General features: G+C 44.5%; 1 protein-coding gene across 2 annotated transcripts in view; it reads right to left on the bottom strand.

Moving 5' to 3' along the window:
• Positions 1–2185: 2185 nt before the first annotated feature.
• RNF13 (ring finger protein 13) overlaps positions 2186–18924 on the bottom strand; it is a 118493-nt gene continuing 101754 nt past the window's right edge. For both annotated transcript variants that reach the window (XM_075555928.1, XM_075555927.1), the window contains 2 exons: positions 3456–3536; positions 2186–3176 (listed from right to left, as the gene is read on the bottom strand). In XM_075555928.1, coding sequence (XP_075412043.1) covers positions 2818–3176; positions 3456–3536 — 440 coding nt within the window. In that variant the 3' untranslated portion in view covers positions 2186–2817. The remainder of the gene's footprint in view (positions 3177–3455; positions 3537–18924) is intronic.

Here is an 18924-nt window from a genome sequence, read left to right as displayed (position 1 = left end):
CCTAGAGGAATGCAAAAGTGGAAGAAAGGATGTGGGGCTACGAGAGTGGCTGGGCAAGCCCTAGAACCCACTAAAGAACAACAAATGTATTGTGAGCTAATTGACATGTAAGATCCCTGGCTAGGAACCAAGCAAAAATACTCCTTGACTCCGAGTTGTGACCCTCTGAGGCGGAGCACTGCCCACTGCCCCTCTTTAGGGGAGTGTCTTTCTGAGGCTGGTGGTTTCCAACTGCAGACCCCTTGGCAGGTAGCAGCCCAGCGGGTAACCAGCCCGCCCTCGGGGCTCGCAGGAACAAAAGGTGGCAAATGAAAGTTTGGCTGTTGTGATGATTTGAGATTTTATAGTAAACCACAGTCATACTTGGTGAAGAGCTAGCTGTAACCCAAACTGCCGTGGAGCTAATTCCGACTCACAGCGAGAGTGTGCGGTTTCTGAGGTGGTCAATCTTTACTGGAGCACCTACAAAGATCAGAATCGTGAAACCCTTTCAGAATGAAAGGCTGTGGTTGGTAAATGGGTGTGTGGGTGGTGAGTGGGGGTGTGTGTGGGGAACGGAGTGGAAAACAGGGCAGCTATCGCTACCTTGTCGAGATCGGCCGCCAGCTTCCCCGCTGCTGCTGTCGTCGCAGTGACAGCTGCAGACGTGCACATACTTTGAATGTGGCCTAGGAAATTGAGCGGGGCACACAGGTGTGTATCGAAAGCCCATCTCACAGTACTACTGTACTTCAACCAAGTTCCACGTGGAGGGTTATGAGCAGACGAAAGCATAAAGTGAAGAGTGCACGCACACTGCCTGCCGTTGACTAACATTTTACATCCCATGTCAACACATACATATAAAGTAGAAAACACACCGGCATTTTACAAACATTTCTGAAGACGGTCTATCAAGATGATAAGTTTATCTCTGGGGTAAGTGTCTAGTTGACTAATAGTCAATACTACTTTTACACTTGGGAAAATTACAAATTAGGAAGGTTGTGTTTTTTTTTAAACAAAGTGAATCTTAATTGTACTCAATGCCCTCTTCAAAAGGAACTAAAAGATCTGGCATAAATACTACGGGAAGCAATTAATAGTGGCCACCAGTGCTGTCAAATAAGGCACTGCATACTTTTTTTTATTAACTATTGTGTAGAGTTTCAAAGAAATGTTTTTTTTCACCTTAGAAAAACTCAGCCAGAAGGAACCCAATCTGCGATGTGAACTGAGCTTGGGCCGAGGGAGTGCCATACCCAAGACTCGACCGTCCTCCCACGTCAGCTAACTTCCTGCCTCGGGTACTTTGCCAAGCCCTTGCACCCGCATTTTGTTCTCATGTCCGACCTAGATGTTAAATTAGGCAAATGACCAGACAGGAGAAGGAAGATGGGGGCCATACAAGTGTGCTCGATTCTGCTTTCTTATAACTCTACTATGATCACCTTACAGGATTTTCTAAGAAAGTGATTTGATATCCTGTTTCTTGGGCTTGTTGTCTATAAACGGGGAGGAAAGGAGAGATGGAAACAGTAGATAAGGAGTCCAACCTTGTAAGTTAAAAATGAACAAAATGTCCTTTAATTTTTCACAAGACCGTCTTCCTACTTATTCTGTAATGTTTTACTCTATGTCCACACAGGTAAGTGCCCTTTCAGTGCTGTGTACAGTCCGGTGTAGGGTAGGGATGTACCATGACTTACGACAGTACCACAAGGCCTACTACTGCTGGGATCATTACGGCTGCGGTCCTATTTTAAGCAATTTTATAGCTTGTGAACCATTTGCCTTGTACACAAAGATGAAATGTATTTCTCGGTCTCCACTCGTACCTTTGTAGCACTTCATATGAATAAGGCTCATGTGGTAAGTAATACTACATTAGAATAAACACTTGCTGGTTCTTAAAAGTGGAAAACGTGTTTATTAACATTTAAATTCCCCTTACAAGGCCATATAAAAATTCTTAGCATTTTGATTATACTTAAGTCTATGTTTTCTACATAGTTACAATAATGTATAATTTAGCTTTTCATAATACATTGTTAATACATCATTAGTTCTGTTAAACAATCTGCACTTATTAAATCCAATACTTGAACAATTTCCTCTATACATAATTTAGCCAGGCTAATTAGCATGAGATGCTCTTATTACGAGGTATATGATCTGAGTATGAACAGTTGCTGAAAGTTCAGTATTTTTAGTTTGTTTCCTTTGATCACAACCACACAAAACCCAAGGATGCTGAAATTCAGTAAGCAAAGTCCAGAGACATTAGTTGCTGAATCAAATTCATACATAACACTATAGTATTAAAAACCCTAAATTTTTTTGTTGTTTTAATCTGCACTAGTACTAACCATTCCTGGCACAGTAAGACTACTTGGGCACAGGAAGGACGAAGGCAGCTTTGGGTCTGCCTCCCTTGTAGGAGGCAGGGTGTAAACTGCCTTGCCGCCGCCTCTCAGTGATGGTCATTTGGGGTTATTTCCGGAATAAAACATCCTAGTTCAAGTCTAGGTGACTTTATGGAGGTGAGAGTTGCTTTCGCTCATGCTAGGTAGCAGCAGCACGGACCTTTTTTGTAAGACACAAAATATTTGCATACTGTTATTTAGTTCTTAATTGCAAGTTCTTTGAGGATTAAAAAAAAATGTTTGGCTATTTTCCATTCCCAAAGGAGAGTTGATGCTGGATCAAAAAGCCCATTTCTGCAATCTACTTGAACCGTGGTATACTGAAAAACAAGTTATTTCTACAGAAGTCTCTGAAGGGAGACAAGAAATAAAAAGATATACCTAAGTCCAATTTCAGAGAGCAATAAACCGGTCACACCGTGTTCGCGATGTTGTAATCCCGGTCATCGCTGGGCTGCAGCTGGACCACCACATCGTGTTCGTTAATTTCATTCTCCGCATCACTGCTGTCGGTCTCGTTGTCCTCTTCGTATTCTGAAGACTCTGTCAGGTTCTGATGTGAGTGGGATTCTGACAAAGCCCCAAAGGACTGGGTGCTGACAGAAGCCAGAGGTCTAAGTAAAGGGGTGTTTTCGGACACTTCATTCTCCTCTTGACTACTGTCTGTGTCAGAATCCGAATCGCCTTGAGAAGGAACAACTTTCTGCTTGCAGACAGGGCAGGTCTTTTTGGTTTTAGTTAGCCAGGGGTCAACACACTTGCAGTGGTAAGCTGTTGAAGCAAAACATACAGATTTGGGTTAGTTTGCTGTGGTTTAGGGCAGTATGGTTCACCTCTTGCCTTGTGTATTCCTCATGATTCCAGAGGCAGGAAAAAGTTGGTACGGGTTCTAAGACAGGTTCACTCTTTAATATTAGAGATCACTGGTTAGCACAGAACCAGCCACGCCCAGTCCTAAGGACTGTTTTCTGCCTTGTCCCTTCAAATAGGATTCTGAATGTAATTATTCCACATAAAGCAAACGGAAGCCCGTATGTAATTGATTCATACCATGAGAGCAGGGGAGAATTCTGAGTTTGTCTCCCTCCTCGTACTCATCCAAACAAATGGCGCATACATCGTACTCGTCTCCTGTAACAGAAAATAGGAAGTGAAAACTAGAGCAGGCGGAGCCTTGGTCAGCTTTCCAACCATTCAAGTGAACGCCCTTGGATTTATTGTCAAATGATGCTTAACTCTGCAGGGAACTGAAATTTTCGTTTAAAATGATCCAATCAGATAACGGAAGAAAGGCAAGGCTTTTTCAACTCCCTTAAGACAGAGTTAACAATCCCAGTCGCCCGCACGGGCAGCTCTGCCCTGTGCCCCGAGTCAGAGCCGACTGGATAGCAGCAGCCAGCACAGTTTGGGTTTGTCTTTGCAAGTGATGCTGACAGAAAGAATTGTAATTCCATTAATGTTTTTAGAAACTATTCAACAGCTAGTATTGAGATATGTCAAATAAAATTTCATTAAAAAATTTTTTTGAAGTCCATTATTTTAAAATAAAGATGGAGACATATTAGAATATACTCAATTGTTTTTAATTACCATTGCTGTCCAGGTGATTCTAACTTGAAATAACTCTAGAACAGAGTAGAATTGAATTGTTACCCAGGAGGATTTCCAGCACAGTAATTCCTACCAGAGCAGACTGCCACTTTTCTTCTCCAAGGAGTGGCTGCGGGATTTAAACCACCAACTTTTGGGTTAGCAGCCAAGCAGTTCACCACTATGCTACCAGATCAAATTTTAAAATAGTTTCACAAAAACGAATGGAATGACAGTTTCAAATCTCAGTCCCAATATTTCCTGATTCTTTGTTGTTCAGCAAATTACTTAACTTTGAAACTCAAGCTTTTTTTAATCTCTAAAATACTCTTATCTACTTAGGTCTACGACGACTGAATGAGGTAATGTATTCAAAAGCCAGGCACACAGTATCTCAGAAATGGTGACTAGTAGTGTATTGCTATTTTAGTTGAGGTGCAATCTCCATCTGATAGGGCTGGCTGGCTAGTCTAGCTCTCAAGAATGGGCACCCCTCAAAGACTGCCTTCTCTCCTGCTGCCTGTGTGCTGCCCTCCCCAGGAGCTCTTGGGTCCTCACAGAGAGCTAGCCACAATGGTCACTGACATGATCTGTTTTCTTTAGGGCCATTATGTCATTCAATATTCAGCAGCCCATGACCTGTGAGTGTACAGGACTTCTAGCTCTATTGGCAAGCTAGGTTGAATTAATTAAAAATGCTTACTACAAGCTACTTGTCCCAAATAGGGCCAAATGTTAAATTAGGTACGAGTGAGAAAAGTGTGAAAGAGTAGACAAACTTGTGTATCAATAAAAAGCAAGAATCTGAACGGATTCCAATTATTGCATTACTCAAGTACCTGAAACCAGAAATAATATTAAATGTATTATGTACCATGACTACTGGGAAATCAAGCCAGCAGATTTATATTCAAAGAAAAGACCACAGACCAAATTCCATCTAGTTAAGTGACTGCATATATATATATTGGTTAACTTAAATATAAGGCATTTACATAATTTTTGACTTATAAATCTAGATCCTAAAATTAGCTGGTTCCGAGTCATACTGGAACCAGTAGGCAATTGGTTAGAGTCAGAACCGGCTCTCCGTGGCAGTGAGCTGGGAGTTGGTAATCAGTGCTTATGAATATTTATTAGTTATTGTTAATACTGTCTTAGAAAGTTCTGTGGCTTAGTATAAACTAGTCATTTTCCATCAAGACCAATTTTGTCTTTCAGGGGTTTCAGCAATGCCTTGAGACATTTTGCGTAGCCGCAAACGGGGCATCACGCTGCCAAGCACTGACAGGAGTACTTAGCCTCCATGTCAGCAGTGAGGAGGGTGGGGGACCCTGGTGTGAACCTCTTTAGGCCCTTATCAAACAAAGACCCGTGGAGATTCCTGTCTGTTATGTGAAGCAACATGGAAATGCTTCTGTACCGAATGGTCCAACATTACTGTCGTTGGAATCAAGGTTTAGGAAAATGTCACCACATCTCTGTTAAAAGTCTCATCAACCTGTAAGCGGTCTATGTTTAGACTGGCAGAACGTGGACTAACCCTACCTCGGTTTACTAGATGACAAGCCCAAACCTCCACGAGAGACACCACAGCAACATAACGGACACTCAGAATAGAAATCACACAAACAGGAAGACCTAAGGCAGCCACTGCAGCAGCTGGTAACTTGACCTTGAGTTATGGGGTCTGAGCATAATCTCACCAAATCTTGTTAACTTTCATTTGTTTGCAAAGCATGTCCTGAGTTCGTCCTCCTCGTTTCATCTCTTCAGTGACTGATCCAGAGTGCTCACCTGGTGGCTTACATGATGCTATGATGCTGGAAGCTGCCACCAGTGTTTCAAACCACAATGGACAGCTCTCCGTGGAGCACCTAGGCTTTAGGAACAAGCCTGGCAATCTGAGAAGTCAGACCATGAAACCCTAGGCAAAACCCGAGGCAACCTAGGTTAGAAGGCACTCCAAGCACGCCATGTCCATCCCGGTGGACTGGAGCGCCCACACGGTTGTGAGGCCGTGCTCTGTTCTGGTGTAAGTGGAGGTGCCAAGAACCAGCGCGGACTGATGGCAGTTGACTGCAAGAGCTTCCTCTGGTCTCTGCTGCTGCTGTTGCTCTTCCACGAATGAGAGTGATTTCTTAAAAGCACCAATCACATCGTATCAACCCAGCCTAGGTGAACCTCCAACTCACGCCCACTAGCACCCCAGCTCCTCTCCTTCAGTCTGCCATTCCCCAGGCTCCAGTCACAGTGGCCGCCTTTCCATTAAGGGGCACTGACCATGCTGTAGCAAAAGTAACGGGAATGAAATCAGGTATGGAAATCTACTTCTAGAGATGACTGAAAGCCAAGCCAGTGTGAAATAATGTAGCTAGGAAGCCAACAAGCTGATGCAGACCCTTCTACATTTGAAAACAAATTCAGTCAGCTCCCGGCTCCCTGGTGGCACAGCGACTGAAGGCTTGGCTGCCAACCAGAAGGTGGTGGCTCAAGTCTCCTATAGAGAGGACCTGGTGATCTGCTCTGATAGGAATCACACACAAGAAGCCCGGGGGGGGGGGGGGGGTAGCTGTCCTCCGTCCTGTCGGGGCTGCTGTGGGTCAGAACGTACTCACTGGACACACGTGGTCTCAGACCTCAAGACAACCAGAATAGGTGTCTTCAAAGTGCAAGATCAAACAGACTAACATTCAGGAGAAAAATACAGCTTTCAGGAATACTAACAGCGTCACATTCTACGTGGCTGTGAGCAAGCCCAGGGCAGATGGTCAGTGAGCCCATGAGCTCCACAGCTTGGGTTGTACTTGTAAAGGATGATCTTGGCGGGTTTGCCTGCTTTTGCTAGTCGGGACGACCAGGGCTGCTTTTTCTATCCAGTAGAAATAAGCAACTCTTATTTTCTCTTTTCCATATCACTACCCACGAAATCCGAACAAAAGACAATGAGGCAAAATATTTTAAAAGGCAGATTTCCTTGAGAACTTTACTGACTACGTCCAAGCCCTACAGTAAAGAATGAGCATTCACTTACACGATGCCGTTAAAGCAGCGGTCCTCAACCTGGGGTCGCCGATTCATCACAGCAGCAAAATGACAGTGATGAAGGAGCAACAAAAATCATTGTATGGTTGGAGGTCACCACAACCTGAGGAACTGTATGAAAGGGTTGCGGCATTAGGAAGGTTGAGAACCACTGCTTTAAAGGCAGTTAAATGTGGTTGTGAAAAAATATAAACGTTAAGTATCAGCTCGTTTTTACACAATCATCTATAAAGTGCTGTGTTGCTTTTCCCCAGTCTCCAAAAGAGAACTACTTCTGCTATGCACATACCTTTGGAAAACCTCAGTGACTGAGCTTTGCAAATTAGAATGCTAGCCTAAAGCTCCAGATAGGACAGGTCTTTAACACTCAGCTGTGTTTACCACTGAGGCTCTTTCCCATGCTGGTGGGGCTGGGAGGCTGTGGAAACATCCCGATTTTCCATCTGTGAGGAAACATGGTAACCAATCCTGGCTTCAAACCGGGAGAGATTACTCTGGAAACCACAGTATCAATGTAAGGGCGAACTTTTGAGGGCAATAATGAGTAATGAAATTTTGACAATGCTGACTGCTCTGGTAGCAAAAACTAACAACTAAAAGGCTATTATTTTACGTGTTGACTTAAATCACTTAAGATTGATGTAAATTACGTATTATTAATCAGCACAAATGTTTCTGAAAGCGCTTGTAAAGGTGAGGATCAATAAAATATAGTTGCTGAGATTTAAGATTGTCATGTCCCCAAAGGACGGTAAACATGTAAGTGCTAACTATTTATTGCTGTTACTTGGGCCTTTCCCTGAATAAGCCAAACACCACTGCTTCAGGGTGTCCGTACTTGCTGCTCTCCGCCTGCTCCTCCACACGCCCACCACTATTCCCTCTCTCTCTGAAGTGGCTTTCCCTGCCTTATCTGAAATAGCAGCTCATCTCCCCCATCGTGTGCACCGCTGACTTTCTGTCCTTCATGGCACTACGTGAATTCTCTCTGACTTGTCTGCCTCACTGAGCTCTCCTGAAGCAGGAATTTTATCGGTTACACTTACTGCTGGTTTCCAGCACCTAGACCAGTACTTGGCACACAGTGTACTCAGGAGCTAGCTATTCAGTACCGAAATGTATGGCTATCAGCAGGTCAGTTCAGGAATTTCATCCCATACTGTGAATCCACAACAAATCAAATCACGTGGTTCTAAATGGAAATGCTTTTGTCTAAATAGGTAAGTTCAACATGGATCCTGACAGGCTTCATGCTCCACTTTCTATATTCAGTGATGACTATGCAGCCAACTCAACAGACAACAGAAGAAAAGGCATAACAAAGACCTTCATAGAACAGACACGATTGGGAAGCTACATAGGTGGGAAATATTCGCAAAGAAAACAGACATGGCAAATTCAAGGTTAGGTCAGGCCAAACCCAAGGAGCACTGGAAAGTGAGGTGGGTCAAGTATGGCAGAACCAGAGGATGCAAAGCTTCGAAAGTCACAATGTGGGTTCCGACGTTCGCCTGGAGACCGCAGAGAGCAACCAAAAGCTTTGAAGCAAAAGGAAGTAGAAAAACCGACATCCTACAGACTCTTCCTGAGCACGAAGTGGAGAGGGCCCCGGGGGTGGAGAGGAGGTCCAAAGACGGCGCGGCTGATTTCCTCGGGCACTCACAGGACTCAAGCAGCAGGCTAGTGTGGGCTGTCATGGCGCAGTGCCATCGAGAAAGGAGAGCAGAGATGGGATTCAAGTGCGTTTTAAAAGAACCCACAGGATTTGGTGACTCGCCATGGGTAATAAACGAGAGGGATGAACCAAAGAGGATGTGTGTAATTTGAGGCGATGGTTGTTTTCTCGTTTTCAAATGTGCTTGACATTATTAAGATGCATCATGGGAACGGAAGCAAATTAACAAACTGGGGCTTTTGTGTTTCTTTTAAACTGGTGATATTTTTCTTCAATAATTGGTAAATTAACTCTAAATTTTAAAGAGCTGCTTAATGTTTTGTGAGTACGTTTCATCGTGAAATGTTGTCTAACTACTGCCAAAGCCTAATTAGAGCCTGCACAAAGACGCAGCTTATTTAGCCATGGTGTCAGAATAAAATATTATTGCTGCAGCAAAGGCATTAAGACCTGCCCTTCCTCACTGGGCCACACCGCTTATTTAATAAAAGACATACACAGTCGATGGGGCCCTGGCTGTTTAAGGGTTGCGTTGCTAGCCTTAAGTTTGGTACTTTGAGCCCAGCAGCCATTCCAGGTGAGAAAGAAGCTTTCTACACCTGCAATGACCTACAGTCTCAGAAACTCAGAGCAGCAAGACTGGCTCTGTCCTGTGGTTGCTGAGGCCGAATGGACTTGAAAGCAGTGGATGTTTGGAGATGGAAAGTTATATGCTCCTTAAACAAGCCAACAAGCCAAACTCACTGGCATGGAGTTAATTCTGATTTACAGCGATGCTCTAGGAAAGCCTTGCAATCTTTAGGGAGTACACAGTCTCATCTTCCTCCTGCTTAACAACCGGTGGATTCAAACCACTGACCTAGAGGTGAGCAACTCAGTGCATAGCTCACTGCACATTTCCCATACCTCCACTGAACAAGAACATTCTTCTCTGTAGCTTCCTACATGTCCATTACAGTAATGGACACATTCACACATTTACTTTGCAAACAAACATTGTGTCAAAGCAGAGAGAGCGCTCAAAGGAACCTGGGCCTCCGGGTGAAGTTACTCACCTGGACCACACTGGAAGCAGCTAATCAGAAGGGAAGGCAGGAAGCAGGGAAGGACAGCACAGGGCAGAGCGGAAGGTTCCCAAGTCAGGCTAAAAGTTCACTTTGTTCTTATATGTAAATGATTCTCAGAATTAATCATGGAGTTATAAAATTGCAGGTGTTCCTACTTTGCTCCTGGAAATTCTGAATCCTGAAGTGCGGGGTAGTAATCTGCATTTACAATCTCACTGTTGATCCGGATGCTCTACAAGCCCCGGCTTTAAGGTCAGTCAGTGTTTGCTGCAAGCGTGCCAAAAGGAAATCCAGAAACCCCACTGAACTCAAGGGAGGAAGGGAAGGGGGAAAGAGGCAGGCAGGGAGGCCTGCTTACATACATGTCAGGTGTGTGCTAGACCGTGCTGTAAGTCATTTCTTATGTGAATCACGAGGAGCCATGGTGGTGACACACTGGACTGTGATTGGCAGGGTTGGCAGGTGGAAACAAACCACTGGCCGCTCCGCACAGGAAAAGCGGGGCTCTCTGCTTCCATAGACAGGTCTTAGAAGCCCACAGGGGCCAGCTCTACCCCATCCTCTGGGTCACTGAGTTGGCAGCACCTCGATGGCAGCCAGTGAGTGGATCGTAGTCAAAAACATTTGAAAGCCCCTAGTCTGAGGTATGGAAAGTGTATTCCTTCTGATTTTACGAGGAAATTCATTCAATGACTGGTACCCAGTATTTCATATAACTTGGCTTCCAGTTTATTAATGACAAACTTAAAAAGATCCAAAAACTTTGTCGGCGGAAATAATGTTCTTGAGGCTTTTAGTCGTCATTGAGTGGGCTCCTCCCCTATGCACAACAGAATGAAACACTGCACGGCCCTGTGCCTTCCTCACAATCGTGACAGTTGCCCCCGTGCTGCTGTGTCAGCCGCCTGGGGCTGGCTTGTACTCAAGAATATACGGTAAGTTCCTTATCATAGCTCTTACTTCAGAAAGATATACATAGCAATACATAATCAGCAAGGGATCAGATCTGACATTTTGTAAGAGCAACTGATTAACCTGGAAGAGTATAAAGTATCAGGAATCCTCATCTACCTCTAGTAGGAGAGAAAACTGATACAATCACTCGTAGGTAACTAAATTAGCTAGAAAACTCACATGTATACCCAAGATGATATGAAAGAGTAGTGGTTGTATTAGCAGCAGTAAGATTAGTCTTAGTAATAATAGTATTAGTACTAGTAATGGCAGTGAATGACTGAGTGCTTGCTTACATGCCAAACACTGGCCTGTGCTCATTACAGAGACCGTACAGCCCTCACAAGAACAGTAGCTGGTACTCCTATTAGTCCCAAGTGGGTTCTCATGCATGGTAACCTTGTTTGTGTGCAATAGAGTCCTGGGCCATCCTCCCAACTGTGGTTTTGTTTGAGCCCATCATTGTAGTCACTGGGTCAGTGTGGTCGTTACATAATCTGCTGTCAATTTGAGACTGAAGAGTGAAGGGGTGGAGCTTAGCTTGCCAATCAGGTCAAAGCTCGATAACCTCATTTGGAGCTTCTAAGGAGATAAATAGCTTGCTGGAGGTGGGACACATGCTCACTCCCTGGGAGACATTCCTGGTGAGAAGACACAGAGAGCCGCACTAGAGCCCTTAAGGAACTCTGTGGAGACCCCTGCCAGAGCTGAGATGCTTCCACTGCCACTGGATCCACAAGACTTTCCACCCACTGGCCTGTGAACTTCCTGCATTCGGCATCATTGCATGGTTACATGCGCCTGAAGAGGAATTTATAGATTGGTACTGGACATATGAGCTAATATCAGGCTTACGGTTTGATCTGGACTGGGCTGGCTGGAATATTTTCTCAATGTACAACTTTTTGTATATAAAGCTCTTATACACGAGTCTCCCTAGATTTGTTTCTTTAATCCACCCACACTAGCACAGTCAATCAGTCCATCATGTTGAGGTGAGGCATATTCATATAACTAGTACTTGTGGAATAAGGACGTGACCTCAGGGGATCTACTCCCAGAATCTACATTTTGAGTCACTTCGGACCCATCAAGCACTCTGAGAGAGGACAATGGGCCAGTCTGCACCTATAAAAAGTCACATCTCGGAAACCCTCTGGAGCAGTTCTACGGCTGTCCTATAGAGTTCTCCTGTGTTGGGATCAACTTGACACCAGCAGAGGACGCTGTATGTAAAAATGGTTTTTGCAACATCATAATAAAGAAAAATGAGAGAGACCGGGAAAAAATGGCCATCCAATAGGACTCACCGTCTGGAGCTCCAGCGGCCAGATAAGAAAATTGAGAGGTAAGGTGAAGGAAACAGGGATATGGCCTGAAATTTGTACTAGGGTCTCTCCTGAACCCCTTTTATGTGGGATTTCCACCCACAAAGCAAAGCAAGAATGCTCTCTAATTTTGGCGAGCCTGTGGGCACCGGATACGCGCTTGCCGTGAGCAGTGATCTCTCCACGCGGAAGCCCTAAAGGGGAAGAATCCCGCACACGAGAAGAACCCCAGGCCAGAACTCTCCGCACGGTTGGCTGCCTTGAGCTCAGCCTGGGGAATGGCAATGGCGGGTAGCCATAACTTAGAGTAGAAAAAGCAGATTTTTACCTCAGGTAGATCTCAGTGTGGGAGAAAATAGGCAGAAAGTCAGGAATCCAGGGAGCAAATTTAGTTCCAATTGGCTGAGAAGGAAACAACCCCCCTGATAAGTTGGATCTCGCTCTCTGGGGGTCAGCCTGACAGCCCCCAAATTGGAGCATATCACAAGCATAATAAAATAAAAAAGGGTGAAATCTATATTATTGGTTTAAAACTTAACCCAAGTCTGGTTGCTCAGCCCCAAGGAGAACATAGGAGAAGGGGAGGGGGTGTCCCTTAACATAAATTAGCATAAGAAGAAACCTAGCTAAGGAATTCCAGAACTCAGCTACAGGGCCTAGTAGGTTTTTGAATAGCAAAGACTGGCTGTAGCAAGTCTCAGCTTCATAATTTGATTTTATTCTAGCTGGTCAGGGGGATAAAAAAAATAAAATCCTCTGATCTAGATAGGACATACTAGATAGGACAATAAGCCCAGCTTCCCTCTCAGTGATTCTATACACAGTTGGGGAGGCCCTGCCTGTCCTGGGGCCCAGAAGGGGCTGTGGGAAACCCCCAGCCTCTGCCCCTGCTGCAGTGCTACATACAGCACCAGGCAGGCACACCGGTGAGCTCCAGCGCCCAACAGACGCCTGGCCACGGGTGCCATCTTGCCTTTGAAGTCATCCCACACAGCATCTGTGGAACCCTACATCAAAGGAGTACACCACCCCGCTACCTTGAGGAAGAGTTGGACCTACTCCAGCCTCATGGACAGGTGATCAAGTCTGTTATCTCCTTACCAAAATAGCCGGAGGACCTGAAGTCTGCCCTCTGGGAGAGCTGTATACCACACTAGGCAGCTGGGACAAACACCTACACTGCACTGTGGAGGAAACCTCCGTCGGACCTCTAAGGGCATCGCGTCAACTAGGGCAATTCTGCCCTGCACCACTGGGTCCCTGCATTAAAGGGCACAGCAACCTGCCATTGTGGGGCAGGGTCTAAACCCCTCTGGCCCCACATTCAAGCAATCAGGGATCAGCTATCTCTTATACTTTATTTCCTCCTCCTCTCTCTCCGCCCTCTTTACCATCACAGTCAGTCTTAGTGAACACGGTTGGGGTTTTAAACCCCTTCTTTCTCTTTCTGTCTTTGTCCTCTTCACTTCTCTCTCTGCTTGTATGATTCTCTCTTCTCCCTCGCATTCCTTTCACATATCACTGCTGGTTCCCAGACCCCTGCACTCAGCCTAGGGCCACCCTGCCCTCCCAGTGGCAGCCTGACCCCTCAGACAGTGCTGCGCACAGCACAGCACGGGCTCAGCTATTTATTTTTAAAATTCTCTCGACTCCTTCCTTTTCTCTTCTCTTTTTTTATTTCTTTGCGTTCTTCATTCACGTTTTCTTCTTTTCTCCTCTTCTTCTAATGCTTCTCTATTTCCTCAGCAGATTTAGTTACCATTTTTGTTGTTTCTTTCTGTTATTGTTTTCACTTTTGTTTACTCTGTGCATTTTGTTGTGAGTGTGTGAGTGGGTGTCAGTTTGCTTGGCAGTCTTACTCCAGTCTGTGTCTTCCTCTTTCTCTCTTTTTCCTCTCCTTTCACTCTCTTTGCTGTTACAAGCCACTAGGGGCCTCCAGGCCACACCCCTCCCCTCGGCATAGGACAACTCTGAAGGCCCAACTGAGGCTAGCTCCCACCCACATTTATTGGCCTGGCAAGCAGCTGGGGAATTCAGGCTGGCCCTCTTCCACACACCACGCAGCAGGGGGTTCTCCCCTACAAAAAGTGGGGGCATCCCCAGCCTAAATTCCGAGGCCCTACAAGTGACTGGGGGAAACGCCTGAGCATCACTGGTGGGGTCCCACGCTACTGCAGGAACATCCACTGAACCTCCAAGGTGATCTCTCTGTCTACGGTAATTCCCCTGCCAGCTACAGGGCTCTACACCAAGGAGGGTATACCCACACACCCGCCTCAGCACTACAGTTGCAGAGGAAAACACCAGAGGCAAGCCAAGGTCCTCCAATAATCACGAAGCCTACTTAGAGATTGGCCATGGAAGCGACGCCCTCGTGGGCCCACAACAACCTGACCAGTATCACACGAGAGGAATTGACATTCTTTTCAATCCCACATGACACATATTCGAAAATAGACCACATGCTGGGACACAAGTTGAACCTGAGTAAATTCAAGCACATAGAGGTTATACAGACCTCTCTCTCCAATCACTGCACCATAAAGCTGGAAATTAACGGAAGGAAGGTGATGAAAACAAGGGCAAACAACTGGCGGATAAAAAATTTCCTACCGCCAAAGGCGTGGGTATTGACTCAGATCAGTGAAGAAATTAGGAAGTTTCTAGAAAACAATGAGAATGGAAATATGACGTACCAAAACCTGTGGGATACAGCAAAGGCATTTATCAGAGGAAGGCTGATAGCAATAAATGCACACATTAAAAACGAAGAGACTCATGGATGATATTCTGACACAAAGCTTACACCAATTAGAGCAGAGCCAACAGAACAAGCCTACTAATAGCAAGAGGATAGATATACTAAAAATCAGAGCCGAGACACAGGAGAGGGAAAACAAGAAAACAATGGGAAACATTAATGCTACTAACAGTTGGTTCTTTGCAAGAATTACCAGAATTGATAGACCCCTGGGAAACCTAACCAAAGAATGGAAGGAACAAATGACATTTGCAAGGATGGGGGAAGAAATGGGACATTACAATGGACCTTAATGAAATCAAAAGGATAATTACACAGTACTATGAAGGGCTATACTCTAATGAATTCAACAATTTGGAAGACATGGACAAGTATTTGGAAACATAATCCCTCCCTAGACTATCCCAGATCGATGGCAAGAACCTCAATAGATCCATTGCAATGAAAGAAATAGACAATGTAATCAAGGGATTACCAACAAAAAATTCTCCCCGGGTCAGATGGCTTCACAGGAGAATTCTAGCAAACATTCAGGGAAGAACTGACACCAATCCTACACAAACTCTTCCAGAACATAGAAAAAGATGGAAAACTCCCATACTCTTTCTATGAAGTTAGTATAACTTTGATACCTAAAGCGAGCAAAGATCCCACAAGAATCGAGAACTATAGACCAATATCTCTAATGAACATTGATTCAAAAATCCTTAACAAAATACTGGCCAATGGAATACAAAAGCATATTAAAAAAAATAATTCACCATGACTAAGTGGGTTTCATACCAGTGATGATGGTTCAACATACGAAAGACCATCAGCATTATTCACCACATGAGCAGGAAAGATGATAAGAACCACACGATAATATCGATAGATGCAAAAAAAAGCATTTGACAACATCCAACATGCATTCCTGTTTAAGACACTCAAGGAGATAGGAATAGAAGGAAAATTCCTCAAAATTATACAAGCAATATATGAAAAACCAATAGCTAACGTGGCAGTTAACGGAGAAAAGACAAAAACAATTACACTGAAAAAGGGGACCAGACAAGGATGCCCCTTGTCCCCACTCCTATTAAACATTGTACTGGAGGTCCTAGCTAACAATATAAGACAAAGGAAAGATATTAAAGGTATTCAGCTGGGAAAGGAAGAGGCAAAATCATCATCATTCGCAGATGGTATGGTTCTATATATCGAAGATCCCTTAACCTCCACAAGTAGTGTTGGAAGCAATAGAGGAATATGGCAGTGGCAGGATACAAAATCAACAAACAGAAGTCTATTGGACTGTCTACACATCAGACAAGATCACAGAAGAGATGATTAAAAAGGCAAGTACCCTTTATAATAGCCAAGCACTAATTGAAATTCCTAGGGATATACCTGACTGAAAAAACAAAAGATTTGTATGAGGAAAATGATAAAACACTACTTCAAGAAATCAAGAGTGACGTGGATTGGCAGACTCAATATACTAAAGATGTCAGTTCTGCCCAAGGCACTATATAAGTTCAATGCTATCTTGATACAAATACCACCATCCTTCTTCGAAGAATTGGAAAAACAGATTACCAACTTCATATGGAGGGGGAAGAAGCCCAGAATTAGCAGAGAACTCCTCCATAAGAAGGACAAAGTGGGAGGGCTTGCTCTATTATATGCCCACAGTACTCAAAACAGTGTGGTACTGGCATAATGACAGATATTCAGACCAATGGAAAAGAGCTGAAAACCCAGAAATAAAAACTTCAGCATATAGGCAACTGATGTTTGATAAGGGCCCCCAAAATATCAAATGGGAAGCAGATGCCATCTTCAATAAATGGTGCAGGAAAAAATGGATATCTACCTGCAGAAAAATGAAGCAAGACTCTTACCTCACTCCATGCACAAGAAAAAACTCAAGGTGGATCACAGACCTTGAAATAAAACCCCAAACAATTAGGGCCATTAATGAGGGAATTGGGACAAACTGAGAACCTTGGCACAGGGAATACATAAGCTATTAGAAATAGGGAAGGATACAAATACAGAGGAGTCACAAATAGACAAGTGGGATATACTGAAGATAGGACACCTGTGTACATGACACATGAGACAAAGGCCTTATTACTAAAACCTACAATACTTTGCAAGCTTACAATAAGAGAAAAACTAATTGCCCACTGAGGAAGTGGGCAAAGGACCTGAATGAAAGTTTCAGAGTCTGGAATCCTAATGGCCAATAAACATATGAGAAAATGTTCTTGATCTTTATCCATAAGAGAAATGCAAATCAAAACAACTATGAGATACCAACTAACACCCTCGAGGATAGCCCAATTCAAAAAACCAGAAAGCAACAAGTGCTGGAGGGGCTGTAGTGAGATAGGAACTCTCATCCACTGCTGGTGGACCTGGTAGGTATGTACAGCCACTATGGAAATAGATTTGGCGATTTCTCAAACAGATGGAAACTGAGTTACCATACGACCCAGAAACCCCACTACTGAGCATATACCCAGAAGAGGCAAGAAACAAACCAAGGCCAGACATCTGTGCTCCAATGTTCATTGCGGCACAGTTCACAATCGCAAGGACCTGGAAACAACCCAAATCCCCTTCAACAGACGAATGGATTAAAAAACTGTGGTACAGACATACAGTGGAGCTCTATGCATCACTAAAAAGCAGTGATGAACACATGAAGCGCATCGCCGCATGGGAAGAACTGGAGGAAATCACGCTAAGTGAAGTAAGCCAAGCACAAAAGGACAAGTACAACATGAGTCCACTGAGGTAAGTTTATACATATAATAAAAGAAAGAAAGGAAAGGTAAATGCAATCGGGGCACAGGGAAAAAGCTACTGTATACAAACACTCCAGGGGTGAGGTCCAGGTAGTATGGTAGGTTCCAGACCAAATCCACGGGTACATATGGTAGCCAACTAAAAAGGGGCGGGGGAAGAGGACACTGACCCACCCAAGGGGAGGGTATTGTTTGTGTCTCCACAGGGAAAGAAGGACCAGATACAATCCAGTGCCAGATGAATGCAGTGTGCCGGCAAGGAGGAGTGGGAAGCCAGCGGAGGGGTCTAAGGGCTTGGCCCTCATACCAGCTACATGGACAAATGCCCCTCCCCCAAGAAGAATTTACTTGAGAGGACGGCACTGAAGCTGCAGCTAGGGGAGAGGGGTATGTCTGATCAGAGCAAATGGGAGCAAATGAAGGGGAAGATTGTGGAGCACATCCTGACCCACCAGGCCTGGAGGACCATATCCCCACTCTGAACAGCCAGTGGACAGAGTGGACAATATGGCTGATCCCACTACGATGGCTGATGCCCAGGGCCTTAAGCGGGACAACACTGGATATTCAGGGTTGGGACTGGCTCAGACTGACCCTGTGACACTAAAGGCAAACCACTAAAAGCATGCGGCAGAGCAACCATGTGAGCAGAGCAGGGAGCCCCCGAGGGAGTACAATGGACAGACTCTGGGGCCAAAGCATGGTACCCCATCGGACCTGACTGAAGGACATGCCTAGAGATAAAAAATCAGACCTTGATCTATTTACTGGTTTTTCTTTCATTTTAATTTTTTTCTCTTAATTAATTTATTCTTCTATGGGTAATTGGTTTCCCTTTTTGTTGTCATTGCTGTGTTCTCACTCATCACTATCTTGCTATGATTTTTGGTGCATATTATTATCTCTACAGATCTATCTAGATAAGATAGACTGGATGAATAGTCTAGAGGAGAAAACAACGGGACCAATGGTTCTGGGGGACACAGGAGAGGGAGAGGCTGGGGTAAGGAGGTGGTGCTGACCAACCCAGGGACAGGGCAGCAACAAGTGATCCAGAATCAGTGGCAAGGAGGGTGTGATTGGTACGGATTCAGCAAGGGCAAGGTAACTGAGAGAAATTACTGAAACCCACATGAAGGGTGAGCATGATAGTGGGACATGAGAAAAGTAAAAGGAAATAGAGGAAAGAACCAGGTGACAAAGGGTATTTATAGAGATCTAAAGACTGGAATGTACGTATGTAAATATATTTATATAAGAGTGTGGGAAAACAGATCTATGTGCATATATTTATAGGTTTAGTA

The sequence above is a fragment of the Tenrec ecaudatus genome, chromosome 8, assembly GCF_050624435.1.
Source record: "Tenrec ecaudatus isolate mTenEca1 chromosome 8, mTenEca1.hap1, whole genome shotgun sequence".
NCBI lineage: Eukaryota > Metazoa > Chordata > Mammalia > Afrosoricida > Tenrecidae > Tenrec > Tenrec ecaudatus.
Note: the sequence above shows the minus strand (reverse complement) of the source record. Positions and strands in the feature narration are given on the sequence as shown.